Source organism: Tiliqua scincoides, chromosome 2, assembly GCF_035046505.1.
Source record: "Tiliqua scincoides isolate rTilSci1 chromosome 2, rTilSci1.hap2, whole genome shotgun sequence".
Classification (NCBI taxonomy): Eukaryota; Metazoa; Chordata; class Lepidosauria; order Squamata; family Scincidae; genus Tiliqua; species Tiliqua scincoides.
Genome location: NC_089822.1, coordinates 120,503,255 through 120,519,087, shown reverse-complemented (window position 1 = coordinate 120,519,087; position 15,833 = coordinate 120,503,255). Strand labels below are relative to the sequence as shown.

At 44.5% G+C, this 15,833-nt stretch overlaps 1 protein-coding gene across 1 annotated transcript; it reads right to left on the bottom strand.

The window, feature by feature from the left end:
- Positions 1–7,033: 7,033 nt before the first annotated feature.
- LOC136638757 (olfactory receptor 10Q1-like) lies at positions 7,034–7,978 on the bottom strand. The gene has a single exon (XM_066612786.1). The coding sequence runs from the start codon at positions 7,976–7,978 to the stop codon at positions 7,034–7,036; it is 945 nt and encodes a 314-aa protein (XP_066468883.1).
- Between the last annotated feature and the right edge of the window lie 7,855 nt (positions 7,979–15,833).

Here is a 15,833-nt window from a genome sequence, read left to right as displayed (position 1 = left end):
AGCAGTTCCCACCCAAAGAGCCCCCCCCCTGCCGCATGTCCATGCACACACAGTGGAACTTACCTCTGGGTAGGCACTGAGCACAATCCTAACCAGGTCTACTCAGAAGTAACTCCTATTTACTCTCATCCTTGTCTCTGAGTTTGCCACACTTTCCTGGGAGTAAGCCCCATTGAATACAGTGGGACTTACCTCTGAGTAGACATTGTCAATCTCATCCTAGTCACTGAGCATCTAGTCACTGAGGCTGCGATCCTATCCACACTTTCCTGGGAGTAAGTCCCTTTGGCTATAATGAGACTCTATAATGAGTAGACATGCATAGGCTTGGGCTCTCATGCTGCAGTAAGCTCTGTTGACTATAATGGGACTTACTTCTCAGTAGACAGGCATAGGGATTGTGCCCTTACTTCCCACAAGCACAGGACTGCACCATGGGATTGGTTTTCATCCTTGGGGTTTGGGAATGCAGTTTTGTGCTGGAATCTTTTCATTGCAATACAACGTGTTGTTACACAACTATTGTATAATACATTATCAGACACACAGAGACTTTGCTCCCACAGCTGAAATTCCTCAGGTTAAAAAAAGGCAGGAATGTGGCACAAAACATTACTTCATTAAGGGTACAATCCTATGCAGGTCTTCTCAGAAGTAAGTCCTATTGTGTTCAATGGGTCTTACTCCCAGGAAAGTGTGGATAGGATTGCAGCCTTTGAGCAGAATCCTATGCATATCTACTCAGAAGTAAATCTCATTATAGCCAATGGGGCTTATTCCCAGGAAAGTGGAAGTAGGATTGCAGCCTTAGGGCACAATCCTATGCATGTCTACTCAGAAGTAAGTCCTATTGTGCTCAGTGAGGCTTTCTTCTAGCACCTGTGCAGTCACAATGCAGCCCTGAGGTAAGGGAACAAATGTTCCCTGCCCCCCCACCACAGGATGCAGTGCATGCCCTATTGGTACAGCTGCACTGGCTCTGGAAAATTGGATAGGATTGGGTCCTAAGTCCTCTTAACTGTAACTTTCCAGCACCAACTCCTGGAGGTCTCCTTGTGACAAGGGAATGTTTGTTCCCTTACCTCAGGACTGCAATGTGGCTGCATTGGCTCTGGAAAGTTGGATAGCCCTTAGGCTGCAATCCTACTCACACCTGGGAAGCAAGCCCAATTGACTATATAATGTGATTTACTCCTGTGTATGCTTGCATAGGATTGGGCTGCTATTCCCAGGTAAGTACCTGCTATTCCCAGGTAAGTGCTGAGGATGGTACAGTTAGCATTGCTCCTTCTCTAGCAGAAAAGTTCCTTTAGGTTATTCCCCCCCCCCTTGAATAAGTTTGCCTAAATTGGGTTTAGGTCTTATCACCTAATGAAGAAGGAGAAGCACTGGGAAGAACTTGTGATCAGGGTGAACCTCAAAACCTGCAAGGTTTGTTACATGTGCTGTTAATTTTCATTTTTAGGTTGGGTTGTGGGTGCTTGGGCACCTACACAGCTACAACACTTTCAAAGGACTGTGGTGGGGAGGTTCTGCCTCCCCTGCCTCCCCACCCACTGCAGGCCCCTGCTTTGCACTATCTGGTCAGTAGCAGCCCTCAAACGTGTGGGAGAATCGCCACTAGAGTAGACCAAAGTGATGGGTATCTGCTGTTGCCTGTCAAAAAGCAACCTAGAAGAACAGTCCCCTCATAGTACTTTTTTGCTCATTAGTGAAACTGTCCTTCAAGGCTGCCATTCTCTCTCAAACTCTGGAAGTCAACTTGTTGGGCTTCTGAGTAGATGTGCATTGGATTGCAGAGTTGGAAGTTGGAGGGGGAAGCTTTAGAGTTCACTGGAATTCTTTTTGGGGCTGGGTGGTAAAAGCAATAGAGCAGCATTTCTGAACCAGTAGTACTCATACCACCAGTGGTACTCGAGGTGGTGCCCAGTGGTACTCATGGCAGGACCCCCCCCCAGACCTCCACTGCCTGGCAGTGAGACCAGCAATACAATGCAATAAACAGTGGTAGGAGGCTCAGTTCTGCTTTTCTTGCACTCAAAAAAGCCCTCCCATCTACCCTGGGAGCCCAATCTTATGCATGTCTACTCAGAAGTAAGTTCCATTATAGTCAGTGGGACTTACTACCAGGAAAAAGTGGATAGGATTGTAGCCTGGCCTCTGATCATGTCTGGCCTCTTAGTATGGAAATAACTGGTGATAAGGTCATTCCAGTTACTTCCATTTGTACTTCCCAGAGGTGGGCCATGCAAAATGGCGAGAGGCAGATGCTGAGGAATGCTGTAATAGAACAAAAAAGAAGGGGAGATGTAAAGATGTTACTATGCTGTTGTTGCTTTTGGTTGATGATGAGGTGTCAGACTATGTGTTCAGTGCACTTTTGCTGACCAGATGTTCACCACTAAAAGTGAACCAGATCCTTGAGAGGATTGACTGCTCTGGTAAAAATCATCAAGTTTCCACTGAGAAGGAAGGTGGCCCAGCTCAAAGCCCAGCTCAAAGCCCAGTGCAGCAAGTTGGTTTGTGCAGATGTGAAGGTGCTATGCTGCTGTGGTGTCTCCAGAGGTTGGTAACCTGGAGCCCTGGCAGTTCCCACATCCTCTTCTTGGTGCCTTCCTGATTTCATTATATAACTACCTTGAGAATTCAAGAAAAAATGTCCACTTGAAGTGTGCATTTCAGCTGCATGTTTATCCTCCTTGGAAACTAGTGGCCAGAGGCCTGTAAGTATGACTATAGAAGACAAAATTGCAGCCTTGCAATTTAGATTTAGACATTGGGTTAAAGTTACAGTGCAATCCTATGATTGTCTACTCAGAAGTAAGTCCCATTATGTTCAATGGGACTTACTCCCTGGAAAGTGTGTATTGTACAGTATAGGAGTGCAGCCATAGTCTTTCACCTTCCTTTGCGGCAGACAATTGAAGCTGAGTTGCTCATTGCTCATTAGGACATAGAACCTGTTGTTAATTTATTTGAATCCCACCACTGAACACACAGTATTCATATCACATGTGTATGTGTGTGGTTACCAGCTCTTCACCGCAAGAGCCAAAACCACAGGCAGCACCAGGGCAGGGGAGAAGGGAGGAGGCATGCCCTGCCAGACAAGTAGCTTGCCATCCCAAATGCCCCCCACAGTTGTTGTATCCCTATGTTGAAAGAAAAGCACTATTTCAGACTGCTTGTCTTTATATCCATCAATGAATACATAAAAGGACTGTTCATGATTGGCTGCCCGTGGTGTGTGGGGCAGTTGAACACCACTCCCCTGCTGCCATTTACCAGGTGATGCTTGCCATACCTCCCACCCTCTCCACCAGCTAATCTTAACATCCCCTAGATGCCCCGTGATTCCACAGTGGCCTCTGGGAAAAGGTGGTCCTCTTTGTATGCGGATGGGGTACTGGAGCAGTGGTGACTCAAAACTCTTTTGCCACTTTGTCAGTTCATGCTGCCACTGCTCCTGTCACTGGATGGTTCTGAAGTCACCCTGGTTGGCTGGACCCTCTGAAGGGTGGGGACTCTGCCACTGCATAACCTGGTCAATCCATAACTCAGCAGTTGTCTATGGGCTCTCGCACATGGGACAACACCTGCCCATTTTGCCCTGTCTGTGTCTCCCAGTCACATTTTTTCTGACGCTGCCACTGGCCAAACGTAAGTGGATAGGGATCTTGTCCTGAGCTAGTTCTTCACCTGTGTCAGCATCAGATTTCTCTTTCTTCTACAGTTGTCCCTCCCATAGACAGTGGGAGTGTGTCACCCGGTGCAGGAGGACAGTATGTCACCCCCATGATGGACTTCCTCTCATGCAGTGGGCACGTTAACACCCCAGGCGGCGGGTGTGGTCATGCACCATTGCCCCACCCCACTTTTTTGCTATAATTTTTGATAGAATAGTGATGTTTCAATGCTGTTTGTTTCATTGCATTCTGCATGAAATTATGCATTGAATGATATATAAGATAGGGCGCAATCCTAACCCACTTTCCAGCACTGGCCTAGCTATGCCAGTGGGGCATGTGCCGCATCCTGCAGTAAGGAAACAGTCATGAAGGCCTCCTCAAGATAAGGCAATGTTTGTTCCCTTAACCTGGAGTTGTATTGCCCTTATGTCAGTGCTGGAAAGTGGGTTAGGATTGCGCCCTTAATAGTATTATTTGGAAGTACCAAAGTTTAAAAATTTTTGACCAGTAGTAGTGTCACTCCCCCCTTCCCCCCGTGCAGCCTGCACCCCCCTAGCAATGCACTGGCCATAGATAAGGACTTCCTCTCTCCCATAGAGAAAAGGAAGGTCCCAGAATTTATTGTGATGCTACATTTTCCTCTTTCCTCAGGTTCAGAAATTCACTACTACCACAAAGCCTGTTTTCTTTTTTCTTAAAGAAAGAAAGAAAGAAAGAAAGAAAGAAAGAAAGAAAGAAAGAAAGAAAGAAAGAAAGAACTTTTTTACTTAAAGAAAACTACTTTAAAAAAAAGAAACTACTACTCTAATGGCTAACAGGAATGGGGTCAAAAGATTGGTTGCAGCACCAGTAGTTCAGTTAAACTGGCACCCAGAATAAATGTACTGCTTGTCCAATGAATGGGTTGCCTTGAATAACTGTTTGCAGGGATTGGTCTGCTATGAGATGGATTGCAAAAGCAACTTTGACAATTATGCTTCCCAAGGGAAATATTGTCTAGTTCAAAGAATGTTGGATTTTGAAGTGGGAGACTCAGAACCCTTCCAAAGTATCTTTCACTCACCCACACACGAACTTCATCACCACCAACAACAACAACAAAATGCAGCTGTGTGTTCCTAGTATAGGAGATACAAATGTATTTCCTCTGAGTAGTAAGAGAAGTAAGTACTGGTAGATAAGTAAGTAGTTGTCTCCACCAAAAGTGATCCACTACATGAAAAAATGACTTTTCTCTTCCTTCAATACATGCAGCCACAACCAGTCCACTAGTGCTTCCATGGCAATTTCAAGTGCTTGTTGAACTGTGGCTGCACTGAACTGTGGCTGTTCTTATAGACACCTCTTGGAGGGAATCTATGACATCAATGGTGACAATGTGAAAACAAATATCTGTAGAGCAGTAGATTCAATTTCGAAGTGTTTGCACTATGTTTATTACAAGGGTCCTTTTCTTTCTCCATGGCAGAGAAGCAACCAGTCTTTCTTGCTAGGTGAGCAGCCACAGTTTTAGGTAGGGTTTTCAAATATATGAATAGGAAAACAGCAGGATCAGTCCAAGTCCTCCCCAACATCTGTGGGGAGGTGAGGCACAACCCATCTCTCCCCACAATGTACAGAGCCTTTCGTTTTCCTCCATCCACCCCAGCCCTGCAGCATGAATATAATAATAATGTAATACTATTTATTTATTCATTTATTTATTCACAAAATAGTATATCCCATCTTAAAAATGTGCAAACATATTCAAGGTGGTTCCCACCAGTTAAAACAACAAAACTGAAATTATGAAAATAGTTCAAAGAAAAACTCCTGAAAAATAAGAAAGCGGCAATAAAACAACGGCAACGACAAAACCCACCTCAAACAGCAGTATATAAATGTATAGATTCAAAATGAAAAACCTGAGCAAACAGGCTGGCACCCAAGCCTGCCTGGCATCCAGAATGCCTGGCACCCAAGCACCAAGCAGTAGATAAGGTGAGAGCACTCTATTGGGACCAACCGGAAGGTTCCCTCCTATAGCATATAACAGACTCAGGAGGCCATTTTTGGGGGGGACTGCAAAGCAAGGGGAAAGGGTTAAATGCCCTTTGCTGTGCCCTGCAGTCCTGACCCTGATCACTGCCCCATCCCACCCCAGGGATCTGCTATTTTAATTTAAAAAAACAAAACAGTGAAATGGCATATTTAGTGTCATGTCTGCTTTGACCCTGAAACAATGATAAATTCATCTTACTTCCAGTGGCACAAGAATCTGTGTCACATCTAGCCCCAAGCTGCTAGCTTGAGTGAGTGTTTGGCAGGATTCAGGGCAAAATGTTCTGTTTCACCAAAGGTGGACAACTGAAATGAACTGGCCTGTGTAAAGAGGAGGGGGAGACCAAACATGTCACTTTCAATTCCTCAGTAGCTGGCCCAAAAGAAGTAACAATAAAAGATCAAACCACTTTTTCCTGGTCACTTGGCAAACCCCCTAATTCAGAGTCCAGTCACACATACAGGATCACACACGAGGCCCCAGTACCACACTGGTGGGAGCCCCTGGGGCAAAGTCTTGGCCTGGATCCCTCTCCAGTCCACCTGCAATGGTGCATTGGGCACTTCCACTGCCAACAATCCTGAGGCATCTGAAGGCCTTACTGACCTTTAATGACACCCCTGCAAAGGTCCACGCTAGAATGCATCTGTCCTTGCTGCTGCTGCTGCTATGTGCATCACGGAACCCTAGAGTGAAAATAAAGAGTCTATTTTCTTAACAAACAGTTAGACTTCCACAACTCATTCGGCAGCCAGTTGGTTCTCCCTGGGTCTGCCTGCAATAACACAAGAAGCCATGGAAGGAAGCCAATTGGCCATTGGGATAGGGGAAGAGGAAGTGCCTGCTTGATTTGTACAGGCATTTCCTCCAATCAACTGGACTTTCTCCCATGGCCCCTTGCATTATTTAACTCTAGGAATAAGCTGAGTGGAGAGGGAAGTACTCCATCCACCCAAACAAGTCCACTAAGCACAAGAAAAGGAAAGCTGCACAAGGAGACAGAGAGGAAGACTACACTATGGTAGTGGAGGAAGGCTACATCAAGTAGAGGAAGGAGCAGGAAAGTTGTGTCATGGAAGGAGGAGTGGGGAAGGCAATGTCAGGCTCAGCTAGGAGTCGTACTGGATAAAGAGGAAGTCCATGTCATGGGGAGAAAAAAGACATACCATGGGGAGGCACACACACAGAGGTGTCCAAATCCATCAGGTGACTGATGGCCTGATACGTCCTGCCACTGACCCTGCCACCCTGGTCACATTAGGAGGGGAAAAAACCTACGCCTTGAGCATTTGACTGTTATGTTTCAATGGAAAAAAACATTCCTTTCCCATACTCTCTTAAATGCTTCTTTGACTTCTTTGTTCCTTAGGCTGTAAATCATGGGATACAGCATGGGTGTGACATTGGTGTAGAACAGGGAGACCACCTTGTCACGATCCAGAGAGTAACTAGACTTAGGACGGATGTAGATGAAGATAGCACAGCCATAGTGTAGCATCACCACAATCAGGTGAGCAGCACAGGTAGAAAAGGCCTTTTTCCGGCCCTCGGAGCATTTGATCCTGATGATGGAATTGGCAATGAATACATAGGACACCAGAATCAACAGGAATGGCATAAGCAATATCATCATGCAGACGAGGAACACAGCCACCTCATTGGCATATGTATCACTGCATGCCAGGAACAACACAGGCGGGATATCACAGAAGAAGTGGTTGATTATGTGTGAGCCACAGAAGGGCAGACTGAAAATCAGGGTGGTGAGACCTAGTGAGATTGTGAAACCACTGATAAAGGCCACCCCCAGGAGCTGCATGCAGAGAGTCCTGCTCATGATGACAGTGTAGCGCAGCGGATTGCATATAGCCACAAACCTGTCATAGGCCATTACGGCCAACAGAAAACACTCAGTGCCCCCAAAGGCAATGAAGGAAAACATCTGTGCAGCACAGGCAGTCAAAGAAATTCTCAGATTCTTGGTCAAAAAGTTGGTCAACATTTTGGGCACAATGACCAGAGTGTAGCAGACCTCAATGAAAGATAAGTTGCGCAGGAAGAAATACATAGGCGTGCAGAGGGCAGAGTCAACTAAGGTTACAACCACAATGGCCAAGTGCCCTGAGACGGTGATGATGTGCATGAAGAGGAATAAAGCAAAAAATAGAATCTGCAAACTTTCACTGGTGTTGAAACCCAGGATAACAAAATCAGGATCCATGCTTTTGTTCCATGCTTCTGTCTCCATTCTACATGCCTCTGTCAGCCAGAGTGTGCATCAATCTGCATAAGAGGGAAATCAGAAAAAAATCAGGACAAATATTAGCAAAAGGTGAGCAAAGACAGAGAGATTATGCCAATTAACAAGGTATTTGTTGGTCAGGGTAAAAGCAAGGTGATGTGTCCATGTCGAGGAGGGAGTTTCTCCTTATCAGGCAGAGTAGCGGAATGCAGCTTCAAGGACAGAGCTTGCAACCCAGCAGAGATTACACAGACACTGAGGAAATCCACCACCAATTAAGTCTGTATTTACAAATATTTACAGCAGCAGCAGCATAGACAAAGCAGCGCAGCAAAGAGGAGACAGCAAATTACACACAACTTTCCACGGGCCCTAATTCCCTTGGGCTGCAATCCTAAACGCACTTTCCTGGGAGTAAGCCCAACTGAACTGAGCTTACTTCTGAGAAGACATGCATTAGCCACTGTTGTGCCGTTCCAAAACAGATATGGAATCACCTTACCTATTACAATTGTTACAGGTCCCCATATAGAACCTGTAAGTTCTATAACTATAAAATAGGTACAGTTGAAGTTATTCAACTTATTCCAGTCTTTTGATTTCTTTCTAATGGATCAATGGATCTAATGGATCAACACAGCTGCCTGTGATATTTATATGTTTTTGAGAACACCAAATTCAGCCACTCAGAAATGGAATCTTAAAATTGGAGGATTATATTCTACTGCCTGAAGAGGAGACTTGGCTGAAGGGGAAAGGTTACATGCTCTCCAGCCACAAGGTTATATTATACACTTGGGTTTTTATTGATTTATTGACTGTACCTACTACACACCCTCAAATCAACCTCCAGCTTTATTAATGTAAAACCAAACCTATTTCTCCTGCTCTCTGCCTAACAAGGAACTCATGTGCTTTGCTTCCAGATTTTATATGTTTAAAGGGAGGGGGGAAACAGTATTTTTATTTCCTTGTGTCAGTAGCCTTTGATGCAACTTGAAATCTGTCTTGCAGAAACTAATCTAAATAAGGCTGCATAAAGCCTCCTGCACCCCATAATAAGAATGTTGCAAATGGTAAATTGCAGAGGCTTTCCCATCTTGCCCAGTTTTAACACGGGCAGCTCAAATTCCCAATTTTTACTTAATTTCCAGTTTCTAGCCAAGGAAAGTTCTGGGGAACTAAAAACTCGCCAGTCACTATTTTGTGACATTTCTGTTGGTTCTAATCACGATATTAGCACCCTGCTCCCTCCCTTTTTCGGGGGGGGGGGGGTTCTCTAATAGATCAACAGGCTACATAGGACTTGTGTGTGTTGTAATGAAGCTACAGTACCTGATGATGGAGGCAGCATCGATGACAGTCAGTCCAGACACAATCACACGTCCACTGTTGTGCTGATGGTCACACTGCTGGAGGGCTTCTTTAGACTGGTTTTCTGGATCACATTCTGAAGTAATACCCAAAACTGCAAAACTTAAGACTGACCCAAGACTATCAGAGGACACAGCAATGAGCTTGTGTCCCATGGGCAATGATAGTTCTGTGATATAGCTTCCTAATCTCTGGAAAGGTATTGACTTTGCACAGACTCACACACTCCTCAGTCTGGCCCATCCAGTTATGTTCCCATACACCTCTTTCACCTTCTTTCCCTAGCATGGACCTTGTTCTTTGATTAGTTCATGTATTCCATGGCCTCAGCTCAGAAGACACTTAAACCTGTTGCGTGAAAATTGTTTCAGTCAGCACAGTCCAGACACAGTAATACTGATATGAATACTGAAATCACAATCATTTCTTACCTGTTGAAAGCCTGATTTATTTTCTCCTTTTTTCCTGAGAAGTTGAGTCGTTTTGTTGATCAAAACCAGTTCCAAAATACTCTTGTCATGCTTATAGAAAAACTTCTAAAAAGATGTTGTAGAGGAAGATTTATCTCCTTCCTGCAATCAGGACACCCACTAATTTTGCAGATTACAGGCAGTCTGAGCTATTAAATGGCGTGTTTAGGGTCTATGTGGAGAAGCAATTCAAGCATTGTGTCAGGAGTCCAGAAGGGAGCCAAGGTTTTTATGCATGCTTAATGAGAATGAGTGAAGTGCGGGAAGGGTTGCTCCCTAAAGAGATGTATATCATACGAAAGTGGTTGCAATAATAACCCAGAAAAAAGAATAAATAAGATCATAGAAAGCATTAGATTGCATTTTTGAATCAATATTCTTTCTGGGACAACTGTATTCTCCATTTTTCTGAGAGATAAACAATTTGGAAAATAATGAAATTGACATGTATGCTTTCCTACCTTCTGAACAAACTAAAAAAACTACAGGATAATTCTCAAGCAACATTCTCAGAAAAATGTACCTATAATCATTTCTTAAACTCTTTGACTGGTGGAAAATTCATCCACACCCAGGGGAATTTCTTCCCAAATTTATCTTTTCTGACAGACATTATTTGGTTCTTCTTAATCCAAAGTTTTATTTCTGAACCTGAAGCTACCTCTCTTGTCTTTCTATCTGCAGTGAAAATCTCAGCTCCCCCCCCACCCCATTTCTTTTGCCTATTTTTCAAATATTTTGGACCTTTCTTGCACTCCAGAAGATGCTGTAGTGCTCTGAATCTTGAAAAGTCTGCTGAGTCATCCAGATGGGGGTAGTCAATGTTCTTGCTGACATTCTCCTCCTTACCCAACTGACTGGTAAACAAAGGACTTGACTCTGAGCCCATTCATTCAATCATTAAGCCCACTCGATTTTTAACAACAGAAAGTTCAGAAACCCAGATGATCAACCAATCCCCCCAGTAACCAATTCCACAGATAAAACAGAGTTAATGCCCCCCAGGTTATATCACAGCTGGGTTGCTGTAGCTGGTCCAGAGGTGATCAAACTCCAGCCATACCCAGCCCAAGGAGCTTTTGCCAGAAGGGTCTTAGCCACCACTCCAGAACCAGTCTTGAGACACTAATAGCAACATTATGAAAGCTTTATTCAGAAATCTGGTAGTCCCAATTATTCTATTACCAGTGGAACCCTACCCCAACCAGACTCACACTACATGCAGCTTAAAGATGGCCACCCTTACGTGCCACAAAGTTTCAGAAGGTTGAATTTCATATGTATGCTGCTTTGTACGGTATTTCTCTCTTCCACATGTTCTTGTTCTTTTGGTCATCTTTGATGAACTGCTCCCTTGTGTTCCATATAACTCTTCTCACTTGCTCTTCTTTTCTTACACCTTGCATCACTCCCACTTTCTCTATCATCAAACTACCAATTCAGTGTTATCCCTTCCCCCTTCCTTGGATACTTTGATGACCCTCCCTCTTGACCAGGCATCTTTTATTGCCTTATCAGCTCTAGTCTCTGGTCAATCCTGATACTATGATGTTATGGTACAACTGATGCAAGTGTGAGACCTGTTGCTTGTTCACTTGAACCTTGCCCAGCAAGCTCTTATGATTGTCCTGAGGGGTAGGGTTGACTGAGGGTTGGGAGGACAGTAAATTCATCTCTAAAGTAGGGGCTATTGCCAAAAGCCTTAAAGACGGCAGTAATTGGCCTTTTCCTGAAGAAACTCTCCCTAGACCTAGTGGTTTTTTGATCATTTCCATCTAGTGTCCAACCTCCCACTTTTAAGAAAGGTGATCAAGCAGGTGGTGGTGTCTCACTCAAGCAAATTCTGGAAGAAATTATTTATCTGGACTACTTTCAATCCAGTTTCAGGCTGGACTATGGAATGGGGATGACCTTGGTCACATTGATTGACTACCTACACCAAGGGCTAGACAAGGAGAGTGTGTCCCTGTTGGTCCTGCTGGACTACTCAACAGCTTTAGCTATCATTGTCCATGGTGTTTTCCTGGACTGGCTGCCTGGGTTGAGGCTTGAAGGCACTGTTATGCAGTGGTTCCACTCCTTCTGGGCAGATAAGACCCAGATGGTGAGGCTGGTGTGTATTTGTTTGGCACCCTGGCAGTTGACTTCTGAGGTGCTATAAGGTTCCATTCTGTCCCCCATGCTTTTTAACATCTACATGAAACAGCTGGAGGAGATTTGGCTATCACCCATATGGAGATGACATCTAGCTCTGTCTCTCTTTCTAGTTTCCAAGGGGGCTGTGAAAGTTCTGGGACACTTGCTGGAAGTGGTTGGGGCTGGAAGTGGTTGGGGACACTGCAATTTCTAGATGGGGTAGCATTCCCTCTGAAAGAGCAGGTTCACAGCCTGAGAGTCCTCCTGGACCCACAGTTGTCCCTGGATACACAGGTGGCATCTGTGGCCAGGGGGCCCTTTGCTCAACTTTGGCTGATATGCTGGCTGCGACTGCACCTGAGTCAGTTGGATCTGGATACAATGGGCAAAGCCCTAGTGACATCTCATTTAGATTACTATAATGCACTCTACATGGGGCTGCCCTTGAACACAGTCTGGAAGCTGCAGCAAAGCAGAACAGAGTGCCCCAATTGGTCACCAGGCTCAGTAGGTTGAGTTTGCTATGCTGTCACACTGCAGGCTACACTGGCTGCCCATTCAATTCTGAGCCTAATTCAAGATGCTGGTGATGACCTTTAAAACCCTGCATGGCATGGGACTGGAATATCTTGAGAACCACTATCTCCCATATAATCTTGCATGTCCCCTACAATCATCCTATAGGGCAGCCATTTTCAACCTTTTTCATCTCACGGCATGCTGAGAAGGCACTAAAATTGTCAAGGCACACCATCAGGTTTTTACCAATTGACAAGGCACACCATGCTGCTCACATTCCCCATTGGCCTTACTAATAAATGACCTTCCCCCAAATTCCTGAGGCACACCAGTGGACCACTCGAGGCACACCAATGTGCCACGGCACAGTGGTTGAAAATGGCTGCTATAGGGTGTTGCTTAGGATACCACCAAGAGAATGGCAGCAAGGTGCAGAGACTTTTCTGTTATGGCATCACATCTGTGGAATTAACTTCCCAGAAGGGAAAGCTCCCTCATTATTTGGTTCCTGGTGGAGTATAAAAACATGGCTATTTCACTTGGCTTTTGAAGTAGGATGCTCCTAGGGAACCCTTTTTTTAATCAGTGTGTATAGGATTCACTCTGTGCTGTTTTCTTGATTCCATTGCTGTTTTATAAACTGCTCTGTATTGTTTTCAACTGTTTTTAATGTAATTTTATTACATTAAACTGCTCTGTATTGTTTTCAACTGTTTTTAATGTAATTTTAATGTAATTTTAATGTAATATTTTTAATTTTTTATTATTAAATTGTAAAGCACTGTGAGCTCCAGGAAAAGCAGCATATAAATCTTTTAATTAAATAAATAAATAAATTATTGGGTCCCTTTCAGGGAGAAGGGCGGGATACAAATAAAGTTTATTTTATTATTAAATAAATAAATAAAAATGGTCAGGGAAAATGTGATAGTCTCTCCAAAAGGCCAAACAAGGCTAGTTTGTATTTCTGGGTTCTTACTCTCTGCCTGAAGCTAGACACTCATATCAATTTCAACCAAGAATTCAGAATCTCTCAGCTGGCTTCAGCCATGTTCCTTGGTTCATACACACAGCACATACATGTGCAACCATATGCTCCTATTTTCATCGAACATCTCTTCAAAATCGAAAACCCAAAATGTTCTGTGACGTTATATAAAACTGAGTCACTCATTTCTCTTGATGCACCTGCCCAGATTCCACATTGGGAGCATCTGATGCTTCATGGCAAGGGGGCTTGCTCACACACCTTAGTATGACAATTTTATTATACAGTATTTATATGTCACCTTTCTCCCTGATTCTCACAATGAGGGGAGAGTCTTACAGACCCAAGGCGGTTAACATAGGCAAGCTATCCAAACCCATTTTTTATCCAATGAGTTTTTATAATTATTGTTTGCTGAAAAACTCGTAATACTCTTCATTTGTAGATGGATCCCCTTGATGGGGTGTTTATCGTTTCTTTCTTTGCTGGGTATACCTTCTGAGCTTTCGGTAGGAGCCGCTACAGATCAACGTTGGTGCCAGGATTGGTCACAGACACACAGTAGGACCTATTATTGTGTACAGTGGGGAAAGACCCACAACATTGGCTGCATGTGATATTAAGATATACTCCATAGTGATGTGGCTTCACACCTCAGGAAAGCAGTTCTCCCTCACATACACACACACACACACACACACAGAGAGAGAGAGAGAGAGAGAGAGAGAGAGAGAGAGAGAGAGAGAGAGAGAAGGTTTGTGATAGGACTTATTGGGTTTTATGTTATGTTGTATTTTTTGATTTTGTTATTTTATGGGTTTTGGTTTTTCTGTATTTTAAATTTTATATTGTTGTAAGCTGCTTTAAATCCTGCAGAATTGAGGCAGAATTAAATAAAGAAAGAAATGAATAAATAATTAAGAGCCCAATCCTGCGCTCAGTGGCATGGCTTCATGCCACTGCAGCATGTTTGCGAGCCTCTCCGCCAGGCTCCTGCCCATGCTAGCCCAGCGCCAGCCGGTCGCCCAGCCTCAACGGCTCAGCGGTCTCACAGTAAGTGGGGGCGGGGACGGGGGCGGGGGCGGGGAGGAGGCGTTCTGGGGAGGAGTGAGGCTGACAGGGGGGTGGAAAGAGGGCGGGGTGAGGTGTGACACAGAGGCGTGACACAGGGAGGGGGGTGGGCTGGAGGCATGCCAGGAGGAGGGAGGGAGGCGGGTCCGCAGAGCTCCGCTCTGCAGGATCCAAGGTGCTCATGGAGGGCTTGGCGCCCTACACGAGCGCCTGAAAAGTGAGTAGCCCCATTGCGGGGCTGCTTTCCTTACCCAGTGGAATGGGACGAAAGTCCCCTTCTCCCAAGGTGCCTCCCGCAGTAGCCCAGGGTGTGCAGGATCCGGTGGCAGCCGTTCTCGGTGCCGCCGAGCCTGGGTGCCCATGGCAGCTCAGGACTGGGCTGTAAACAAATAAATAAATATTAAACAGGGTTGTTTAACCAATCAACAGCTAATAATTAAGCAAGATCACTAACACAAATATCTGAAATATGTATAAAATATAAATAATAAATAAACATATAAAATAAAACTATTTAAAACGACTTCAAAACTATTGATTTATGTTTTTGAAGGCTATGTGTTCCCCACCACCAAAGAGAGACATCTAAATTGGCCAAGCTGGGCTCCAGCCAAGGGCTCACATCCATTAGGGAGCACAACTACCTGAGCAGATGCCTGTATTCAGTAGCAACGGCAGCTCCCAATGTGCCATCAGAAGCATGGGGTCCCTAACATTGTGGAATTGGGTGGAGGACATATTTGTCAATTTTTAAAAACATTAAACAGTATAGCTATCCATACAACAAGAAAGCTCTCTTTTCTTTCCTCGGTCCTTATCCTTCCCAAATCACATGCCAACTGGGTATAGCATGGTTGTCTTTTATCTAGGTCCTGAGGAAATATTCGGCAAAAACTAATGTATCGCTGAGTCATGTAATCGCTGATATTTCTTCTCAAATGCAGAGTGGATGGAATCATGGTATGTGTGTAAGAGTGGGGCCTGTATTACAAGATTGGTACAGAAATTACAGCATCTTCACCCAACTTGATGGGGGTGGTCACTGTCTGAAAACAGAACTCTGAGTAAGAGCATTCAGGTTCCAAGCACAAGCAATGAGAATGTGCCAAGCATCACATTTGGACTGACTCACCACTCACTGGTAAAGTAACAGTTAACCAACATCCATGCGTCTGTGGTGGGGGCAGGACAGCCACAACAGCTTCCAAGCAGGCTTGAGACCCAGCAAAACTAATCATTGCCACACATCCAAAGTGAACACTTGGACTGTTCTGGAATCTTCGGCTTTGTTCCATCACAAATG

Excerpts from the sequence above, each read along its gene's own strand:
- LOC136638757 (XM_066612786.1), bottom strand. The coding sequence starts at position 7,978 with ATGGAGACAGAAGCATGGAACAAAAGCATGGATCCTGATTTTGTTATC.